General features: G+C 41.5%; 1 protein-coding gene across 1 annotated transcript in view; it reads left to right on the top strand.

The window, feature by feature from the left end:
- usp13 (ubiquitin specific peptidase 13) overlaps window positions 1-22,946 on the top strand; it is a 94,463-nt gene extending 71,517 nt beyond the window's left edge. Inside the window, exons 18-21 of the mRNA XM_078207944.1 lie at window positions 9,412-9,581; window positions 12,000-12,153; window positions 16,281-16,365; window positions 17,513-22,946. Coding sequence (XP_078064070.1) covers window positions 9,412-9,581; window positions 12,000-12,153; window positions 16,281-16,365; window positions 17,513-17,606 — 503 coding nt within the window. The 3' untranslated portion in view covers window positions 17,607-22,946. The remainder of the gene's footprint in view (window positions 1-9,411; window positions 9,582-11,999; window positions 12,154-16,280; window positions 16,366-17,512) is intronic.

Raw genomic sequence — 22,946 nt, 5'->3', positions numbered from 1 at the left:
CAGGAAGTATTCATAGCTGCCAAGAATAAAACTAAAACGGGCTGGTGTGAAATATCTTAACATCTTCTCGGAATGAGGCAATGTTCATATAAATATCTGCTTTGCTGGTTGTAGGGAAAAGCAGCTGCCACAGTTAAGTCATGTAATTGATCACTCCTCCAGAAGTTTGTACTCTTTGGAATCTTGCTCCAAATTTTAAATTATAGTTGTATATTTTCTGAAACGACTTTTATTAAAACAGCATTAGGGTGCAACATGAGAATCAAAATGCCAGAGGGTGGCTCAGTGGTTTGTATCTGTTGCAAATCTAACATATTGGCTTGGAAGTTGGACTATTAAAATTGTGGATCTCAAGTGCGGATAGGTTCTTTAATCAATAAATTGTTTCTTTATAAAAGGAGGAGGTATTGGGCATCTTAAAAAGTATTAAAGTAGAAAAATCCCCAGGATCTGATGGCATCTACCCCAGAATACTGAGGAAGGCAGGGCGGAAATTGCTGGGGCCTTGACGAAAATCTTTGTATTCTCATTGGCTACAGATGAAGTTCCAGAGGACTGGAGGATAGCCAATGTTTAAGAAGGGCAGCAGGGATAATCCAGGAAATTATAGGCCAGTGAGCCTTACGTCAGTGGTAGGGAAATTATTGGAAAAGATTCTTAGGGACAGGATTTACTCACATTTGGAAACAAATGGACTTATTAGTGACAGACAGCATGGTTTTGTAAAGGGTAGCCTCACTAACTTGATCGAGTTTTTTGAGGAAGTGATGAAGATGATAGATGAGGGAAAGACAGTGGATGTTGTGTACATGGGCTTCAGCAAAGCCTTTGACAAGGTACCTCATGGTAGACTGGTACGAAAGGTGAAGTCACACAGGATCAGAGGAGAACTGGCAAGATGGTACAGAACTGGCTTGGCCATAGAAGACAGAGGGTAGCAGTAGAGGGGTGCTTTTCTGAAAGGAAACTGGCGGTGTTCCACAGGGATCAGTTCTGGGACCTTTGTTGTTCGTAGTATATATGAATGATTTGGAGGAAAATGTAGCTAGTCTGATTAGTAAGTTTGCAGACGACACAAAAACTGATGGAGTTGCAGATAGTGAAGAGGATTGTCAGAGGATACAGCAAGATATAGACCGGTTAGCGACTTGGGCGGAGAAATGGCAAATGGAGTTTAATCCGGACAAGCGTGAGATAATGCATTTTGGAAGGTCCAATGCATGTAGGAATTATACAGTAAATGGTAGAACCCTCAGGAGTATTGACAGGAAAGAGATCTGGGCATACATGTCCACCGATCACTGAAAGTGGCAACGCAGATGGATAAGGTAGTCAAGAAAGCATATGGCAAGCTTGCCTTCATTGGTCGGGGCATTGAGTATAAGAATTGGCGGGTCATGCTGCAGCTGTACAGAACCTTAGTTAGGCCTCATTTAGAATATTATGTACAATTCTGGTCGCCACACTACCAGAAGGATGTGAATCCTTTGGAGAGGGTACAGAAGAGGTTTACCAGGATGTTGCCAGGTCTGAAGGATATTAGCTATGAGGAGAGGTTGGATGAACTCGGTTTGTTCTCACTGGAACGACGGAGGTTGAAGGATGACCTGATAGAGGTTTACAAGATTATGAGTGGCATGGACAGAGTAGATAGTCAGATAAAAGCAAATTACTGCAGATGCTGGAATCTGAAACCAAAAGAGAAAATGCTGGAAAATCTCAGCAGGTCTGGCAGCATCTGTAAGGAGAGAAAAGAGCTGACTTTTTGAGTCCAGATGACCCTTTGTCAAAGCTGGACAAAGGGTCATCTGGACTCGAAACATCAGCTCTTTTCTCTCCTTACAGATGCTGCCAGACCTGCTGAGATTTTCCAGTGTTTTCTCTTGTGGATAGTCAGATGCTCTTTCCTAAGGTAGCAAAGTCAAGGTATAGAATGCGGGCAGCCAGATATCAGTCTGAAGAACAATGCCTCTCTGAAGGAAATTATAGATTACCAAAATCATATTGCCTACCTTTCCGGTGAGCATTATCCAGTAAACATCAATACAAACCAGTCAATAATCATCCTGTCATTAACTCTTCTGTTGCCCAGCAATATGGGATGCTAGACAGTGAAATGGGAGAATGATTCCTACCGAATTGAACCCATGTGGCTCTCATCTGACCCTGAGAAATTCTTCATGTCTGCTCGCCACCTGCATATCTCTCGGAATTGTATGACCCGATTCACAAGGCTAGCATTGGTAGCCATCTTGTTTTCAACCACTGCTGATAGCATTACTGCTTTCAGTGAATCCATTGTTCCTTCCCTGTCCCTGTATTTGGTCACTGACTGAAGTTTCACAAAATGTAACCAAAAACAAAACACATCCATCTTGTAAATTCAAAATACATGTTTTAAATGAGAAATATTTGTTAATTATGCAGAGCTGTCTTCTATGGCAACAGCCCTGGTTGGTTTATGTTCCCATAATCCAAGATCATTCATTCTAAAGTTAGTGTTGTGTTAGTGTTATTAAATCTATGGTTATGTGTCTATTAGCCTAATTAGCCCTGCTACATCAGTCTCCCCCTTTTGGCTGTTGGCCAAGGACCAACTAAAGCCACGAAATTGATGTGCCTAAGTAACTAATCTTAGTCCTTACTAAGTATTTCGACTTTCAGATTCCCTTCTTCTTTACCCTACCTGCTGTCACTGATGCTGTTCCTCCTGTGGACTTAGAAAGTTGTGCACTTCCATATTTGCTCAGGTATATAATTACTACTAACACTAGAATCACAATGAAAATAATATAATCCCTTCCAAGGTCAATGTTCCTGGAGAGCCTATCCAGCCTGTGAGCCAACCACCCAAGGTAAATGGTTCAGGGTTTTTGAGTTTCTCCATCTCCTCCTTGATGTGTACAACCAGATTAGTTATGTTTACCTTACTGTCTGGTATGTAGTGCAACACGCTGATCCAATTACTGCGCATGTTCCTCCCCTTGCTGCCAAGACGCAATCCAATGCCATTATAATCCCTCTGTATCCATGGCAACCATCTCACCACTGATCTTCGTGAGAGCAGCTTCAGTGTTGGCAACTTGTTCCCAATGGAGCGCACAATTATCTCCCTCATTGTTCTAACCACTCCATATTGGGTAAATATAATGCCGAAAACTGTTCTCCTTCTGTCATAGCTCACCGACATCTTGGCAGGTGAGGGAGTTTATACAAGTACGGAAGTTTCTTTAGGGTAAAAGATCCCTTCCCATCCAACAGGGAGCTAAGCGTAGGCTCTGTCTCCACGAATCCAATGTACCATTTTTAAGTTGGATATTATGGTTCACTGAAGCAATACAATGTATTACATGATTGGTCATTACTGGGTGGGTTCAGGCATAACATACTCCTTGGGCTTACTGTATAATCGCTTTTGCTTACCCCAAAGTTTTTCCCAGAACTTTCCAACTTCTCTGTGCAATAGATTTCACTCGGTGTAGGTGCTGCTTTAAATCTAGACTAGGAACTGATCCTATTAAATTATAAACAAGTGTGTACCTCTACGTACAGTTAGCCTTCTTGCACAGGCCTCACTGTTGTGAAACTACTTTCTTATCTCCTAACTTAAAAATCCTAATATGTAATGTCCTCGTGTGTGCCAAATATAAGTATTAACCTGTGTTTCCTGAGGAAGATGCTGAATGATCTTAGATGCTGGTCCTGTTTGAGCCAATATCTGCATCATCAGTACTAGAAAAAAATGGAAACACATACATTCATTATAAAAATTGCCATGATTCTCCCTTTACACAAGTTTTGACTGCTGGTCAAGGTTAAACAAGCAAAATTCAATTATATCTCGCATTACATCATGGTACACTTGATGTGGTCTTCTTGTCATCAATGTTGGGTGTAGTCCTGTTGTCCGGCCACTGGGATGTGGACTTGGGCTTGGTTTGTCTTCTTTTTTCAAGAGCTCTCACAACTCTATAAAACACAAGTCTGATGCCTCGCAGCATTAAGTTAGCTCCTTATCAATTCAATCATTCCTATCTCTTTCCCTCTAATACTACCCTGATTATTTTGCACTATTATCTGACTTAACCTAATTGCTAATCTACAAATTCAAATTACTCCAGTGAAGTTCTCAAGCTACTACAAGAGCCATTATTACCCCCTGTTCAGTAGGATTATAAATCCACTTGGGTGACCTACTGATATTTACCCCTTCAGGATTACTTATTGAGATACGGTTTTAACTGAGTCCAGTGTCGCCACTGCGGCCTGGGTTTCTCAATGAGAGCACATGTTTGCCCTGCAATTATTACATTATGAGGGCCTCCACACCTGACCCCAAACCCTTTTCTGTCTGTCATGAATTTCACCTTTACCTTATCCCTTGGTGTAAGTAACTTAGGAGTATTCTCCTCTGCTAGTTTCATCCAGTCTCTGTGCTGCACTGAAGGGTAACCACCTGTATTTTAAGCGAATGTAAACAATCAATTAATTCTCTCATGTGCTGAAACACTGCACTTCAGCTAATTTCAAGTTCTCCCCCACCCAATATCTCATCCTCTGGGAGGCCCATTGCTCTTCCCGTCATCAGTTCAAAAAGGGTTAACCCCGTTCCTCGAGATGGAGTAGCTCTTTGTTGTAACAATATTGCAGGCAAAGACTGCACCCAATTGTTTCCTTCCTGTAAAATAGCCTTGGCTAGACTGTTCTTTAACATCCTGTTCATCTGTTCTACCATTCCTGAATTCTAGGGAATGTATGGTATGTGAAATCTTTGCTTTATTCCCAATATTCTACAGGCATCTGTAAAATGGGTTCCCTGGTCTCAGTCTAACTGAAGAGGAATACCCACCTGGGTATTACCTCATTTACCAATATCAAAGCCACTGTTTTGGCTGCAGCATCTTTGCATGGGAATGTTTCTACCCACCGGGTAAACTGATCAATAATTACCAGGCAGTTAGTCTTTCCTTGCACTCTGGGTAAGGACCCTGTAAAATCATCTGTAACTCTGCTCATGGTCCTTTAGGCTGTGGTTGATTATCCATCTTGAACTTGCAGGGACAACATGATTCCACTAGGGTGCACTACAGGCACCTTTGACAAGATTGTACATGTGGTCTTCGGCCCATGTGTGCTAATCCATGATATGCCTCCAATAAGGTTTGATGTATTCTACCTTCCCTTCTCCATACGCCGTCTCGACCTCTCTGTCCTCCATGTTATTCCCATTCCTGTTTCTCTTCCTCTGACGCCTGTTCCTGTATCTGTTTCACATCAATGTCTGTCACTTCCCTGGCTTGTGCTGCTGCCACACTTGCTATTTGGATTCCTCCCAAATTCTGTTGTAACAGGTTTTTAGCTGCCTTATCTGCTCGACTGTTTTCTTCTTGGGCCTGGGTAGAAATCATCTGATGAGCCTGTATTTTTATTACTGCAGCTTCTAAGGAACTGTGAGTTGCCTGAAATAAATTCCTGATTAGATGTTCATGCTGGATATGTCCTCGCTAAATGTTACAAATCCCCTTCTTCCCTAAGCTGTCATATAGTCATGGACTACGCCAAAAGCGTATCAGCTGTCTGTGAACACATTTACTTGTTTTCCTTTACCCCATTCTAAAGCATTGGTCAAAGTTAACAACTCTGCTACTTGTGCTGAATTGCTCCCTGGGATTTGTTCTCCTACAATCACTGTTCCTTCGTCATTCACCACCGCCCATGCCGTGCGGGGTTGGCCATTGACATACTTCCTGGCTCCATCTACTAACAGATTAATCACTCCCTCCCCAGTGAGTGGTTCTTTTGCTAACCCCCTTTGCTCGCTCCTTCTGTCACTTCCGCTATACATTCATGCTCTATCCCTTGCACTGTAAACCCTCCTGCAGGATTTTCTCTTACATCTCTGCTGATCTCTACATGTTTGTCTCCTGGCAAAAGATATGCTTCCCACTTTAAACCTCTTCCATCAGAAACTCTTTTTAACCTCCCGGCTTCTAAAAGCTGAACAATTGTGTGTGGGCTGTAGAGAATTATTTTTCCCATCAAGGTGAGTGGCTTGGACACTCTCACGGCCCAGGAGACACATGCTAAAGCCCTTACTAATCGATGCATTCCTCTGGCTACTGAATCTATCTATCCCCATGCCGTTGGGTTACTACTGCAACTTGCACTCGGTCCCTCTCCTGACAAAAAATGTGAAATAGCTTTGTAAGATTCAGTCGACTTAGGGCTGGGGCTCTTGCCATGGCTTGTTTTAAATCTGAAAAGGCTTGTGCTCCCGTGTCTCCCCATACTACATCCTCACTACTAGCCTTTCCTCCCATAATCAGGTTCTGTAAAGGTTTGGCACATACAGCATAATCCTCCACAAAATTCCTGCAATAGTTAAAAGGCTCCAATGTTTGTCTTACTCCTTCCTGATGAGAAGTCTTTGCACATAAAATATAACCTTCTTGCGTCCTCTGGAATTCCTCTTTTCCTTACCGACTTCCACAACATAGTGTAACATCTTTAAAACAGAAATCAAACCTTCCAGTTTGATTCTGGGCAGTAACTTATTTTGGTTGCTCGTTCATCTTCTTAAATAACAACATCATTTGTTAAGAATTAATCCAAGCTCAGAAAAGAGTGTTGTGAGCTTTCAACTGTCCATTAGTGTCTATTTTATCTCTTTTTAAAAAAAACTAGTTCCTTCACCCATGGCTATCACCTAAACTGTGTTTTACTTCCTAGAATCTCTCTAAATATCTCCTTTTATACCATTATTGTTCTCTGTATTCACCAAATGAATCCCACTTTTAATCCTGTCCTACTCTGTCTATTATCATCTCTTCCATAATGTCTCTTTGATTACCCTGTTCACTTCCCACATCTCATCTGTACCTCACTTACCTGTTCCTTTCCTTTAAGTGTTTATTTATTCCACTGGATCATTTCTCTCGCCTCTTTCTTGTCTCCAATCTCATTGAACTCACACTCCCATTCTATCTTATGTAACTCTTCACTAAATGGCTGAATGCACTCTCTCCCCTCTGCTATGTTTTGATTTAAGCTAATGATTTTACTATTTGAAAGCTACCACAAAATCTTAAGACACAAAGATCCTTTCTGTCTGGGACAGTTTGGGTTAACTCTCGACTTGTTTTAAAAAGGGGACTGAACGTCATCAAAACCCCCAACTCCTGAAACAAAGATGAATCCCTATCTTTCCATTGTGAAGATTAATTCAAAACAAGATTCATCATCACTTTTAAATATTCCGATTCTCAACCATATCCGCTAAAGACTATCACACTCCCTTCATCTACTTACAACTTTTCAGACGCAACATTTTGCCTTTTTTAGACCAATGCAGACACAGAAAGCCCAAATCTCTGTCAAATTCTTATCCTCTTTTTTAAAGACTGATCTTAGCCATTGATCAGCCCCCAAAATGAGAAATTCAAGACTTTGATATCTTACTTTGATTTTTAAAGTGTCTGCATTAGTCTTAATTCCGCTGTCACCTGCAATTCCCAAGCATCCACACAAGGATGCTCTCGCTCTTACCCACAGCCTGTCTACCGCTCTCTCTCTCTCTCTCCAAACCAGATCCCTCTCTGCTCTTATTTCTTAACCTCTTACTTCCCTCTCTGAGAATTTCTCACTGGATTTTTTCTCTAAGTCTAGCTCTCTCTCCTCTGTCCTCTCTACAGGCTGCTGGATCACAGCCTGTTTGACTCTCTCTCTCTGTCTCTGTCTCTTTCTCTCTCTCTCTCTCTGTGTCTCTCTCTGTCTGTGTCTCTCTCTCTGTCTGTCTCTCTCTCTCTGTCTGTCTCTCTCTCTCTGTCTGTCTCTCTCTCTCTGTCTGTCTCTCTCTCTCTGTCTGTCTCCCTCTCTCTGTCTGTCTCTCTCTGACTGTCTGTCTCTCTCTGACTGTCTGTCTCTCTCTCTCTGTCTCTCTTTCTCTCTGTCTGTCTCTCTCTCTGTTAACCCCTTGAGTCCTGGTCAAAGCCCACCCGGGACTCTCGCTACTCTCTTGCCCTCCTCCCCCCCCTTCCCTTGGGAACTTCTCGCTTTCTTTTTTATTTTTAATACCCCTTAGCACAACCTCACTGTTGCACCAACTTTTTGTTGGAGTCTCGTCACCTGATGGTGCGGCTCCCCGTGGGCACGACTTTCTCTCTCTGACTCTCTGTCTCTCTCTGGCTCTGCTCCCGGCCTGATCCGCGGTCTTTTTCGTCCTTGGTGCTCTGTGTTAAGCGACCCCAAACTCCTCACATCTTCTCTGGCCCTCAGTAACACTGTGCCCCACAACCCCTCGCAGTGATTCAGGTGAGTCAACTTACGGTCCTGATGGCCTTACTCCTCTAACTAATTGGGTGGTCAATATAAAAACATACTCATCCCCACTTAGGAGTCCTGTCCTGCCGTCAGAAGCCAGTGACATCACCCTGATCGAAGCACCAAATTGTAAACGGGGCTTCCTCTCAAGGCTATGTATAGCTAGTAAAGCTAATACAAAGACTCAAAAATGCAGTGCATTGAAGACGTGACTTTATTTAACTAAACGATTGAATGGAAGAATGATATGAGGAAGCCCTGCACTCAAGGTATAGAATGCGGGCAGCTGGATATCAGTCTGAAGAACAATGCTCCTGCGAAAGCAATTATACATTCCCAAAATCTATTGCCTATCTTTCCGGTGGGCATTATCCAGTAAACATCAATACAAACCAGTCAATAATCATCCTGTCATTAACTCCAGCCAATAACAATACACATCATGACCTAATGGGATTTCATTTGTTATTAAATTATGGACGTTACCTCCCTTCTGTTGCCCAGCAATATGGGACGCTGGACAGTGAAATGGGAGAATGATTCCCACTGAAATGAGCACATGTGACTTTCATCCGACCCTGAGAAATTCTTCATGTCTGCTCCCCACCTGCTTATCTCTCGGAATTGTATGACCCGATTCACAAGGCTAGCATTGGTAGCCATCTTGTTCCCCACCACTGCTGATAGCATTACTGCTTTCAGTGAATCTATTGTTCCTTCCCTTTCCCTCTATTTTGTCACTGAAGTTTCACAAAATGTAACCAAAAGCAAAACACATCCATCTTGTAAATTCAAAATACATGTTTTAAATGAGAAATATTTGTTAATTATGCAGAGCTGTCTTCTATGGCAACAGCCCTGGCTGGTTTAAGTTCCCATAATCCAAGGTCATTCATTTGAAAGTTAGTGTCATGTTAGTGTTCTTAAATCTATGGTTATGTGTTTATTAGCCTAATTCGCCCCCTACATCAGGCAGGCATCATGATCGGCATGGGCTTGGAGGGCCAAAGGGCCTGTTCCTGTGCTGCACTTTTCTTTGTTCTTTGTTCTATACTTAAAATCACCAATGAAACTTTCTTGTTCCCCCATTAGATTTTGCTGAACCACTATCACTATCAGGATATAATGAAGTTAGCCATAATGAGGTGGGCCTAGCTGGAGGGGCTTCTTCAGTGGAAAACCAGCCACCAGAAGAGATTGTTGCCATCATTACATCAATGGGATTTCCCAGGAACCAGACCATCCACGCATTGAAAGCAACTGTAAGTCTGAATTCCCATCGTATTTTCACAGCAAACCATTGAACACAAATGGTGTCACCCCTTCTATCAATGTGTAATCTGAGATTACTTATGTGGCTAAACTGTTAAATATTCAGTAATCTTTTCAAACAAAGTCTTTCATAAAAAATGGCGATTTGTTAAAGTTTCAGTTCCTATTCATGTGTAAGCATCTGTTTTAAGTAGATGGCTCGGTCAGTAAATGGAAGTTGTGTGATATTTAGCCACGTCGACCATGAAGATCTCTGCTTCCATCAATGACTTGTGTTGAATTAGGTAACTCATTCCTTCTACTGTGTTATGTGCAGTGCTGTCTGCTGGGAAGTTGTTTTCATTTGTTCCTGGGATGTGAGCATTGCTGGCAAGGCTAGCATTTGTTGCCAATTCCTAGTTGCCCTTGAGAAGGCAGTGTTGAACTGGCGTCTTCAACCGCTGCAGTCCATCTAGAGTAGGCACACCACAGTGTTGTCCAGAAGGGAGTTCCAGATTTTTGGCCCAGTGACAGTGAAGCAACAGAACATAGTTCAAAATCAGGATGGGTGGTGATGAGGGGGATTTGCAGAGTGTGGTGTTACCATGTGTTTGCTGCCCTTGTCCTTTTTAAGTGGTAGAGGTCACAAATGTGGACTGTGCAGTCAAAGCAGGTTTGGTGGGTTGCTGCATTGCACCTTGTACATGGAACACACTGCTGACACTGTATGCTGATGGTTAAAGGGAATGAATGTTTAAGCTGGTGGTTGGGGTGCCAATCAAGTTGGCTGCTTTGCCCTGGAAGGTACCAAGCTTCTTCAGTGTTGTTGGAGCTGCACTGAGGGAAGTAGAGGGTATTCCATTACACTCCTGACTTGTGCATTGTAGATGGTGGACAGGCTTTGGTGAGTTACCCTCCACAGAATCCCCAGCCTCTGAGCTGCTCTTGAAACCACAGTGTTTGGATGCTTTTACATGTATATTTGTAAAGAGATGTTTGGGTTTGACTGTTGCCTGGGTTTTTCACAAATAACCATCTGACCTCCTGTTTAGGCTTGCAAATTGTTACAATCCTGTAAAGACTGATAACTTGTAAAAAGAGATGAGTTTTCCAGTGAAGGTGTAGAGAAACAAAGGACAAGATTCCAAGTTTTTAAGACTTTTACTGTAATAAACAAACCAAAATCAACTTCGATCAAACATTAGTTTGATCTATTGGTTGCTAGTTAACTAATGAAAAGATAATTTCACATTAAGTAACTAATGCAACTGAAATACAGTAGGTCTTTGCTAATGTCAATTCACTTAACCTTCTTTCACTTTAGCGTCTTTAATAACAAAGTAAAAAGTAAAGTGAAGTTTATTTATTAGTCACAAATAAGACTTGCATTAACACTGCAATGAAGTTACTGTGAAACAATGTTATACATCTGTTTATCATTGCTAGTTTCACATAATGTAATTTGCCATAGATATCCCTTTTTGCCACCGTGCCTTCACCTTTGCTCTTAATCCCTCTACCTCCTTATTGGGGCTTTGCATCTCCTGGCATTGCTAACTCGCCCTCTCCTCCCTCTTGTCTCTTGACCCCACTGACTCCCATCCTCACCTCCTGGCCTCTGCTCTTACCTTAGTCCTCGGGATCTGCTCTCAGCTGCTGGCTCTGCTCCTGGTTTCCCTTCTGAATGCTCACTAAGTCCTGGGCTCCATCTAGTGGTGGAAGTTTGGTCGTGCCATTTGTTCAATATAGGTGGCAAAGCATGAATCTTCTGATCCCGCCAGAGTCAGTGGCCATTTGCTTTGCTCATTGTCCGAGCTGCCAGGGAACCCACGGCAGGGGTGGGGAGGGAGGGGATTGCCTTTGGCGGGACTCGAAGATCCTGTCGCTGGGACGGGACGGAAAATCCCATCCAGTATCTTCATTAATACTTTAGTGCCTTTTTGCTCCACTGATGTAACACAGATGCTTTTTAGTGGGACTCATAGTCATAGAGATTTACAGCATGGAAACAGGCCACTTTGGCCCAACTTGTCCATGCTGCCCTTTTTTTTTAAACCCCTAAGCTAGTCCCAGTTGCCCACATATGGCCCATATCCCTCTATACCCATCTTACCCATGGAACTGTCTAAATGCTTTTTAAAAGACAAAATTGTACCCGCCTCTACTACTACCTCTGGCAGCTTGTTCCAGGCACTCACCACCCAAATTGCCCCTCTGGACCCTTTTGTATCTCTCCCCTCTCACTTTAAACCTATGCCCTCTAGTTTTAGACTCCCCTACCTTTGGGAAAAGATTTTGACTATCTAGCTGATCTATGTCCCTCATTATTTTATAGACCTCTATAAGATCACCCCTCAGCCTCCTACGCTCCGGACTCATTAGATTTAACAATTAAAGTAAATTTCATCATTGTACGGCTGTTTTTGTAGAATAACAACCTGGAGAGAGCACTGGACTGGATCTTCACCCATGCAGACAATGAAGATGAGAATGAAACAGAATCGGATGTTGATACAGAATCACAGATTACTACAAATGCGGAAGCAGAACCAGCAGGGCCCAGAATCAAGGATGGACCTGGAAGTAAGTCCACTGGAATGTGTTAACACATGCTGCCAATTAGCAAACCTAAGTTTACAAAATGAAGCAAGAGAAGTAATTAAAAAGAATGAATTCAGCTCTAAATCAGTTACGAGTAAACTTTTGTCATATTTATTGAAAAAAGATCATGCTGATTTCTTGTGTTAATTATCTGTTTGACTATTGAAACTTTCTCTCACTGTAGCGTTTGTCTAATGTGAAATACAACTGTTTGCATATTGTTGTGAGGTGAGTTTCCCACTGAACAGAAAGAACCTTTTTGTTTGTTGGTTTCCTTTTGTGACAAAGAACATGCGATTGCACTGAAAAGTGAGGGATGATCAACCAATCACAGTTTAGTTTTTCCTGCGTTTTATGGAATTTTTGAAGGAGGAATTGAATGTGATGAAAATGACACCAAGTCAGTTCCATTGAAACTGGGACCTTCACATTATCGTGTGAGGAATTAATGGCCAGCACTCTACCACCTCGCCCGCCACAGAATCAGAGCGGGCGAGGGTCCGACAACGGGAATTTCCGGTCTCTCCCGAGCGAGGCCGTAAAATCCCGTCCAATGTCTTCGTTTGAAATGTTTTTTTCTCCTATTTTTACAGAGGAATTAACACATCTACAGTAAGCAATCTTCTTGTTTCTGTATTTTACACGCACCACCTAATTCTATTGGTCCTGGGATTATCTGATTGACATGTAAACTTCAATTTTTTTCTATTCCTTTATGGGATTTGAGGGTCACTGGCAAGGCCAGCATTTATCACGCAGCCCCAGTTTTCCTTAAGAAGGTGACCGCTGTAGTCTAAGTGCTCCTACAGTGCCGTTAGGGCTAAACCTGACATTTAACCTTCTTGTTTTCAATGTCATTACGCATTCAGACTCATAAGAACATAAGAACATAAGGAATAGGAGCAGGAGTAGGCCATCTAGCCCCTCGAGCCTGCCCCGCCATTCAATAAGATCATGGCTGATCTGACGTGGATCAGTACCACTTACCCGCCTGATCCCCATAACCCTTAATTCCCTTACCGCTCAGGAATCCATCCATCCGCGCTTTAAACATATTCAGCGAGGTAGCCTCCACCACCTCAGTGGGCAGAGAATTCCAGAGATTCACCACCCTCTGGGAGAAGAAGTTCCTCCTCAACTCTGTCTTAAACCGACCCCCCTTTATTTTGAGGCTGTGTCCTCTAGTTTTAACTTCCTTACTAAGTGGAAAGAATCTCTCCGCCTCCACCCTATCCAGCCCCCGCATTATCTTATAAGTCTCCATAAGATCCCCCCTCATCCTTCTAAACTCCAACGAGTACAAACCCAATCTCCTCAGCCTCTCCTCATAATCCAAACCCCTCATCTCCGGTATCAACCTGGTGAACCTTCTCTGCACTCCCTCCAATGCCAATATATCCTTCCTCATATAAGGGGACCAATACTGCACACAGTATTCCAGCTGCGGCCTCACCAATGCCCTGTACAGGTGCATCAAGACATCCCTGCTTTTATATTCTATCCCCCTCGCAATATAGGCCAACATCCCATTTGCCTTCTTGATCACCTGTTGTACCTGCAGACTGGGCTTTTGCGTCTCATGCACAAGGACCCCCAGGTCCCTTTGCACGGTAGCATGTTTTAATTTGTTTCCATTGAGATAGTAATCCCATTTGTTATTATTTCCTCCAAAGTGTATAACCTCGCATTTCTCAACGTTATACTCCATTTGCCATATCCTCGCCCACTCACTCAGCCTGTCCAAATCTCTCTGCAGATCTTCTCCGTCCTCCACACGATTCACTTTTCCACTTATCTTTGTGTCGTCTGCAAACTTCGTTACCCTACACTCCGTCCCCTCCTCCAGATCATCTATATAAATGGTAAACAGTTGCGGCCCGAGTACCGATCCCTGCGGCACGCCACTAGTTACCTTCCTCCAACCGGAAAAACACCCATTTATTCCGAGACTCCCTAAGTATCAGTTAATCTTTTCTCAGGCCAGATCTTTTATTTGAGTCATTTTTCACTGGCTTTACTTGTTAATGTATCAGTAACAATCTTAAAGTGATCAAGAGCCATATCTCTCTGATCCTGACAGTACAGCCTACTGTATTCATAGAGCCTGTCTCTTTCAGATGTAGGCCCTTGTAATCTATAAATTGATGTAATGCCCAAGAACATTTACCTGAGCACAACTGCAATACTGGCAATGACCCAAAGTTGGATTTCTTTTCACCAGTGGGTTCCTCACTCTTTATGGGCAATACTGAAATGTGACCTGAGGCCAAATCTGGAGACCTCCAGGCATGGAGGGGGGATCGAGCTAAGCACAGCCACTCCCGCACCCTCAAGCTCTCCCAAAAATAGATGAGGCCCAATTTCTGAGCAATGGTATATCCAATGATGATGGTTCACTGTTCAACATCTGGGATCGTTGCAATTTCCTAGAGATTGGGTAAGCAAAGACACATTTTAGATGTTGAGAATACAGGTTATTTTATGGGATGTTCTATGATATTGAAACCCCTGAATAATACCTGGGTAGAAAACCTAAAAAACGTAGCACACCTTTAAAGCCCCCTGAAACCAAAGGGTAGAGCTTCAGATTTTCCATGAGTTTCAAGGTATATTTCCTGAATTTATACTATCGTCCTCTCAGGCATAATCAACAACATCTGGGTGAAGTGCCAATTGTCCATGTTAAAGTACAAGTTGACCACAAGATAATTGCGCATTAGGATAAACTATTCAGCCTATTTTAATCCATGCAGCCTGGAAAATCTTAAAATACACCCATTTTAGAATTGTTTCAGAAATGATATCAGGCTTTTTGCATGTACTACTTACTCTGTTATGTTTCCATGTGTTGATTACTCTGTCATTGAAGAATGATTTACAAATCTCAGTCCTAAATTTGCTGTTCACTTGTTTTAACCATGTCCTCTTGGTTCTACTTTTGTTGTACAATATAAAATAATTTTCCTAATTCATTGGGAGGGATTTTGTGTCCACATCCCCCGCGATGTGTTTTGCGGTGGCAGACTTGACCCGCCATTGGCTAGTAGTGGGATCTTCAGGTCCTGCCGAAGTCAATGGCTTTTTTCGATGCTCTCACTCTCCATCACTGGGGAACCCAGCACAGGGGGTAACTGGCGGTGGAACCGGAAGACCTAGCCAGCAGGAAGGGCCAAAGTATCTCCCATGGTGGGAGTGGGGACGGAAGTGTTTCCCACTGCAGAGGCAGAAGGAAAACCATGCCACATCTTCCTACCCCAACCTCATTAATTATGCATCTGTGGTTTAGCGCAGTATTCTGTGGTGGGCTGGGCTTGATTGCGCATGTCCTGCCGTCATACCTGAGTGCCATATTGAAAAGGCACCCAATGTCATTCATCCACCATTGAAGAAAAGAAATGGATCTCTTGAGACTATAAAATGGATTTCCTTACTGACATGGAAGCTGCAAGATCCACTCGATAGATGCTCCCCCCAACCCACAGCTGTGGTGTCCCAGGGTTGCTGGCAGTCTCCATCCCGAACTCTAGAGGCAGTCCCAGGCGTTCTTCGGATAAGTTCAGACTCCTACACGTTCCGGCGTGTTTTCCTGTTGGCGTCGCAGATTCATACATGGGGGGAAGATTCCAGTCAGGATTCATCTGCTTCCCATTAGCGGGATGCAAATCAGTTTCCCAATCTGCCATGGCGGGCAGCAGTGGAAGATCCCAGGGGAAGTTCACTGGCATAAAACTGATTTTTGGACTTTGCGCAGAATTCTCTCCCCTGCCTGCCTGCAGAGGCATTGGAAAATCTGCAAATGGCGCACGACTGACTACATTTCTTTACTTACCAGAATCAGTTCTCTGTCTCGGTAATGTTGAATTTAATTATTTTATACAACCCAGAATCTCTCAATTGTCATAGTGCAGAGAGAGGCCATCATGTCTCTACCATCTCTCGGACTGAATAATTCACTTAGCGCCATTCTCCCATTTTCTCCCGATAACTCTGCATGTTTTTCCTTTTCAGATGACAAGGTAACAAAGATAACAGCTGGATAAAGACATTTTCTGTATTTTATACTGCTCTAAGATGTAATTTAATGATCTGCGGTTTGATTTAATCTGCAGGATATGAGCTGTTTGCTTTTATTAGCCATATGGGACCATCCACAATGTCTGGCCATTATGTCTGCCATATCAAAAAGGAGGGAAGGTAGGTACTAGTTTCTTTGGAAAGGATGTTCAAACTGCTAAATGTATTTGAGCTTTTATAACTTTATTCTACATTAACATCAATTCAACTCTGAACAGAGAATTAGGGTAGATCCAATTTGTTTCTGTTGCTGGATCTGTAGTATAAATACTTGGTGTTAATGGGTCAATATGTTTTACTCATTAGATGGTTGAAAAACCATGGAAAAATGTTTTGAGAAAAAAAATTGAAAGGTGTAACAAAATCATATGGTATGTATGTTCTATGAGTACGCCAAAATATTTGAGTGTTTTATACTATTTTAATTAATTGCTGTGAACCAAGAGTGTGTTTTATGTACTTATTACCTCTAGACTTCACTATTGCAAAGCACACTTGGCTAGTGTTACACATTCTACCCTCTGCAAACTTGAGGTCATCCAAAACTCTGCTGCCCATGTCTTAATTTGCACCTATTCCTGTTCCACATTCATCCCTGTGCTCAGTGACCTACATTAGTCCCCAGTCAAGTAACATCTTGATTTTAAAATTTTCATCCTTGTTTCAAATCTATCCATAGCCTTGCCTGCCTCCCTTCTCCCTTTGCTATTATCTCTTCCAACCTCACAACCCTCTGAGATATCTGCACTTCTCGAATTCTGACTTCCAAATCTGATTTTAATTGCTGAACCATTTTTGGCTGTGCCCTCAACCGCTCCAAGGCCCCAAGCGCTGGAATACCCTTCCTACCTCTCTCCGCCTCTCTACCTCACCTACCTCCTTTAAGACCTCTTCTTAAAACCTACTTCTCGGTCATCTATCCTAATTTTTTATTGCCTAATTTTTTTAAAAAAATTGATTCGTGGGACATGGGCATCACCGACTGTCCAGCATTTATTGCCCATCCCTAGTTGCCCGAGGGCAGATGAGAATCAACCACATTGCTGTGTGTCTGGAGTCACATGTAGGCCAGACCAGGTAAGGACGGCAGATTTCCTTCCCTAAAGGACATTAGTGAACCAGATATAATGGCTCAGTGTCGTGCTTGGTTTTATAATGCTCTTGCGAAGCATCTTGGGATCTTTTATTATGTGAAAGGTGCTATATAAATATAAATTGTTATTTTATTCTTGCATTAGTTAATTGCATCTCCATTTCTTCTATTCAGGTGGGTAATCTACAATGACCATAAAGTCTGTGCTTCAGAGAAACCCCCTAAAGACCTGGGATACATTTACTTTTATCAGCGGATGTGCTACTAAGCTTGAGACCTATGTATGGAAACCCATAACCTTCTTTCCAAAGATCCAAAAATTATAAACCGTCAAAGGTTTGGGGGGGGAAACTGTGGATTCTGTCATTACTGTGCAACTACTTTATTTATAGAAAACACAATTATAATGCAATAGTATGTTTGATATAAGAGGGAAAATTTTTATTGTTTAATATATTGACAGTTTTTTTTGTTCTTATTTTAAAACTGCATCTGGAGAAGCTGAAGAAGCGTATCAGAGGTGTGTGCAATCAGTTTACTTTTAACTGACTTTAGCAAGTTTTTTTTAACGTATCAGAACATCTTCATCATTTCTTCCATTGCCTTCTTTCCCTCTTATTCTAGTTCATTTGTCAGAATGATTGTTCCTTTTGTTTGTTCTTTTTTGAATGGGCGCTCCATAAAAACATAGCGATCTCATTGAAAGCATTCATCCTCCGCAGAAAGCACTGATTTTAGGGTTTTCCTTTCTAAATAGCTGTTTAAAAGGGAGAGCTTTTGTATTTAGCACTAACCAAATATTTAAAAGTACAGATGTGCCTCACTGTTACTGATTAGTTTAAAAGTTCAAACAAACCCATGGATTCATATTGAAACCAACATTCACAAAGTCATATATGTAGCATACGATGTATTCAATCACAAAATCTCGACCCTTAAAATATTTAGTTGGTCTTGATACAAGTATATATGACCTTCAATATGACCAATCTTGCCCAAGCCATGTAAAAAGCCTAACCAAAAGCTAAATTTCTCGAATCTCACTCAGCCATTCATTTAGCATAATTTTATTTCTTGTTGCACGTAGAATCAGGCTGTTATTCTATTTAACAATAGTGTTTGCAAACATTGGATGGACTCTTACTGGCCTCCTGAAGAGGCTTCGATGATGAGGGCGGGATGAAGGTATTTTGTCAATTGGTTCCCGCCTCTGGATGATTCTGTCAGAGGTGAAGTGGAGGTAGCAATGGCTACCTGCCTAGCAGCTAGTCACTTTGCATAATTAATTGTTCAATTGTGGTAAGGTTGGGAACACTGAGGAATCTTCCTGGCAGCAACTGGGCTCCCTGCTGAGGCCAAAGCTTGGCAGGTCCCTGCAGAAAGGTTACTCGTGGGCCACAAGATCTCTTTCAGATTCCCCCACCCTCCCAAATCCTCTTACTGAAGCTGAATGGATCTGTGAATCCTTGCTGTGGCCGCAGACAACAATGCAGGGGGAGTTAAAGCTACAGACATCTCCAAAAGGTACCACAAAATGGAGATGTCCTGGCAGTCATCCTCCTACAGCAGATATGCTGATGTTTTCCTTCCACCACTGCCATCCATCCAGGGTTGCAGCCCCCCTGATTAGGCCTGCAGCCTCAGGAATTGCTAATTGGACAGTGGCACAGCCAAATAGGAGGCCGACTCCAAGAAGATGGTGCTAGCAGGTGCATGCTGGCATGTGTGGACCTGGACTAGGTCCTGCCCTGCAAGTATTCTTAAAGGGGACAAGATTCTACCTAATGATTCTAACAACTATCAGAAAAATTGTGTCAATACCTTAATTTTAGTCTTATAAGTTGTAGTGATATGATTTACAACATTGCTTCCATTTAAGTAGAGTAATAGCTCATTGCAATCTTGTGTCCCTAAAAGATACCTTTCTTTGGCAAACTTCCTCAAATGAAAGTAAACTCAACTTTCATATGATAAGCTCAACTATTTAACTGAGAAAACAAAAGAGGCCTGTCTCAAGAATCTTTGATTCACACCATGTAATCAATCCTCCATCCATTACTGGAACCAAAGACTAAGCTATTGTCTTAGTCATTTGTTGTCAGATAAGACTGTTGACTTATAGTAAGATTTCTCAAAATGAATTTTCTACTGCTAGTTGTCTGCTGCGGAATAAATTGAACAGTAGTGAAAAATGGGCTAGAAGTTTGTCTTGTTGAAGATCCACCTAACTTCCGCCCCAAAATAGCTTCTAGATGGGTTCATTTGCAATGCATGTAACAATAAGGATGCTGTTTCATTCTAAATTATATCTGTTCTGCTGCACAGCTGTAAAATGTCAGATCTAAATCATGCTCCTGTGAAATAGGCACTGATTGTCGCTAGGGAGGGGTAAATATACACAAGGTCATGACAGGGACATATAATGTTAGACTAGGTGTAGTTAAGGGATCTTTGACAATTCTATTTTCTTTCCTGCTGACAAATAGGTTCTTTTGGAGCTCCGTGCCAATTTTAGTACGTTTTGTTTATTATCACCTATGAAGAGTGTTGTGATATCACAGAGCCATAGATTAAACGATAATTTGTAGTTCTGTTACTGACACCACTGAACCCTGGAATTATTCTAGACGCCTTTTGTTGCAGTAAATTACATGCTGTCTAAGTCTGGAGAGCTAAGTAATTATCACCAAGGCTTGAGAACAGACACAACAATCCTTTTGTGTTATTGAACAACTCCCCAGTTACTAGACTTGAGACCCATGCATCAGGTTGGATGGAAAAGAGTCACATGAAGGTGAAAGAGTAGCTGGCATATCTGACAAATGCAAAGGTGTTTCCATCTGGAGCCAATTTGGAAGATAACCGGGAAAGAATTACATGACTTGCCAATCATGGGTGCTTTAAAGTCTAAGGGTGTGCGTACTGCAAGAAATGTTTGACCGGACAGCATCAGATAAAAGGAGAAAGCAAAATAGTTTTTTGTGAGCAGAATGGTTCTTTTATCTTGTGACGTTTTTAATATTTTGTTTGCCCATCAAGGAGAAAGGTGTCAGTGCTGGGGAATACGGGAAAAATTGCAAAACTCAAGACCTTGGTTTCTTGCCTTCTAGATTTTGTAGTGGGTGACTCCTTCCTTAAATCACTCCTGCAACTGATGGTTACAAAGTGCGGTGTAGACTTGATTGGTTGACACGAGCTAAAATTATGGGGAAGAATCATGGCTCTCTTAAATGTGGCAGAACTTAAAATAGGGTTAGATATGCTAAAATACATTACACTGAAGGAAACAACTCTGCCCTTAGCAATTCATGATTGTAACATTGATGGAATCTCTAAGACTTCTCATTTGTTGACTGGAACAGATTACAGTAATTGTTGCCATAATTTGGAGAAAAGAGATGGTGTTAACCATGACAGGATGGTGGGAGGACCTCAAGAAAGTAGGCAGTTGTTTGAAGTGTTGGATGGCTTTCCTTAAAATGAATTGTGTAGAGTCTAATTAAATAGTCATGTAAATTCTAGGGTCTAATCATGTTGCCACTCATAACTTTACAAACCATTGCATTGTTATTTTTTCACTTGCCATGGTATCAGTAAAACTTGGGTAAATTACTTTTTTCAGCTCTATTCATGTTACTTCATGTCAAGTTTAAAATTAAAGGAACATTGAGGATTTCTAAAGTGAACCTTAAAAATTACACTGCAGTATTACATTGAGGTACGTAGGGTTGCTGGAGCACTCCCAATGCTGTGACCAGCTTTGGTGCACCACACTTTTGCTCATGTCTTATATAATTAAGACCAACTTTATTTTGATAGGAACCTATTATGTCAAGTCTAAATCAAAAATCAGCAATGCTATTTGGATGACTAAAAATTCTAAAACATGGGATTGTGTTCACACTTTAATTAAATCAATACATCAAGTCAATGGAAAATCTTAAAATGTTGATTGCAAATAGACTAATTGTAATCTCAAAGCCAAGTTCAGTTTTGGGCCTCTGATACCACAACACCAAATAAACCTCAAATTCTATCAGTGCATGACTTTTAATTGGCTTTTGTAAGATGAGTTCCTGCTCACAAGTAGATTTAAGATTTAGCGATAGTATATTACAATATGTTTTAATGGTTTGTGAACATATTATGCAGTACCTCTCAAACTGAGAAGCCACTTTATTTGCATTAGAATTATCAGCCTTTCTGTGTATGTACCAAAATTTAAATAAGTTCTTTTAATGTTTATCAAATCCATCAGTGGACATTATTTCCTGGGCATCCCTGTGTGATCAATTAAGTTCAAAAATAACCTATTATTGAAGCAGTTCTAATTTATAATATAATGCTGTACTTGACGGTGAGTTAGCAGTGAAGGTATTTTATATAATCTCTATTTGCTGAGAGATCCAATTAAAAGAAAAAGTATCCACATCCATGTTTGTTGCATAACAGAAACATTCTGAAGGGTGGCTTGTGGGTCAGTATGTAGGAAATGTTGTTAAGAACTTGGCACATTTGACAAACTTGCACTTGTTTTAATTTATGTGCTTAAACAACTATTAGACCAAAGTAACCCTCATTAATCCCTCAAGCAGTAGATTCAGATGGTTTAGTTAACTTTCATGGTGTCATTTTCTTAGCAATTGGAGATGAAACTCTTTTATCTTGTCTTGTGCTTCACTTATTACCGGCACGATGGCGAAAAAAGATTCACAGTATGAACAGAGGAAATGTTTTGCATATTTGGAACTCCCATTTTTGTGAATTTGGATATTTCAATTACATTCAAAAAATAAATTTGAACTCTTTCCTAAGCATCAAAATAAACCTGATCCCTATATCACCTTCCCATTTCACCCCTTCCTCATCCATCTGCTCTTTCCACTCCACTCATTCAGTCCTGCTTCGCCTCATCCACTGTATACTCTCAGTCCTTGGGCTTTGCCCCATCCCTTTCATTGCCTTCCCCAAACTGATAAAACTCTAACTTGTTCCTCACCTCCATCAGTTTGACTCTAAAGATGACTGTCAGCCAACAAGAAGGGGAGGCAATGTTGTGGGGCGGACATGGCCTAGTGGGGAAAAGTCACTGGTGAAAGTAACAGGAATTCATATTTCTTATTAGCAAGATGGTTTTACATATTTGGGAGTGCCAGCATTCAAATGAAATTACTTTTGAAACATTTTCTATGAATGTAGTAACCTTTGCCTTCCTATATTCTTTCTCTAATCCATTGCGGCTGCCTTTTTACAGCTTTGGTGAGAGTTACAGGTCTATGCTGTTTGACTGATGTGAACACTGAAGCCATTGTCTTCTCCTGTTCTAGCTTTCTCTTGTTACATCCACATCTATTTTTAAATTTTATTAATACGGTACTGGTGTTTTACACCGTTGTATAACAATAACATCATTGAGGTTTTTAGAAGTAACTTATTTGAAGCAGAGTGTCTCTGGATGTTTGGATCTCATCCTTAACTGCTGCAGTTGCAGAAACCACTCTGTCATCAGTATTAATGTAACTGGAAAATGTTGGACAACATTGGCGCACAATCTTCATTGTTTCAGTTACAACATTGGAGTAATTCAATAAAATTTTGTTGAAACCTT

The sequence above is a fragment of the Mustelus asterias genome, chromosome 3, assembly GCF_964213995.1.
Source record: "Mustelus asterias chromosome 3, sMusAst1.hap1.1, whole genome shotgun sequence".
NCBI lineage: Eukaryota > Metazoa > Chordata > Chondrichthyes > Carcharhiniformes > Triakidae > Mustelus > Mustelus asterias.
Note: the sequence above shows the minus strand (reverse complement) of the source record. Positions and strands in the feature narration are given on the sequence as shown.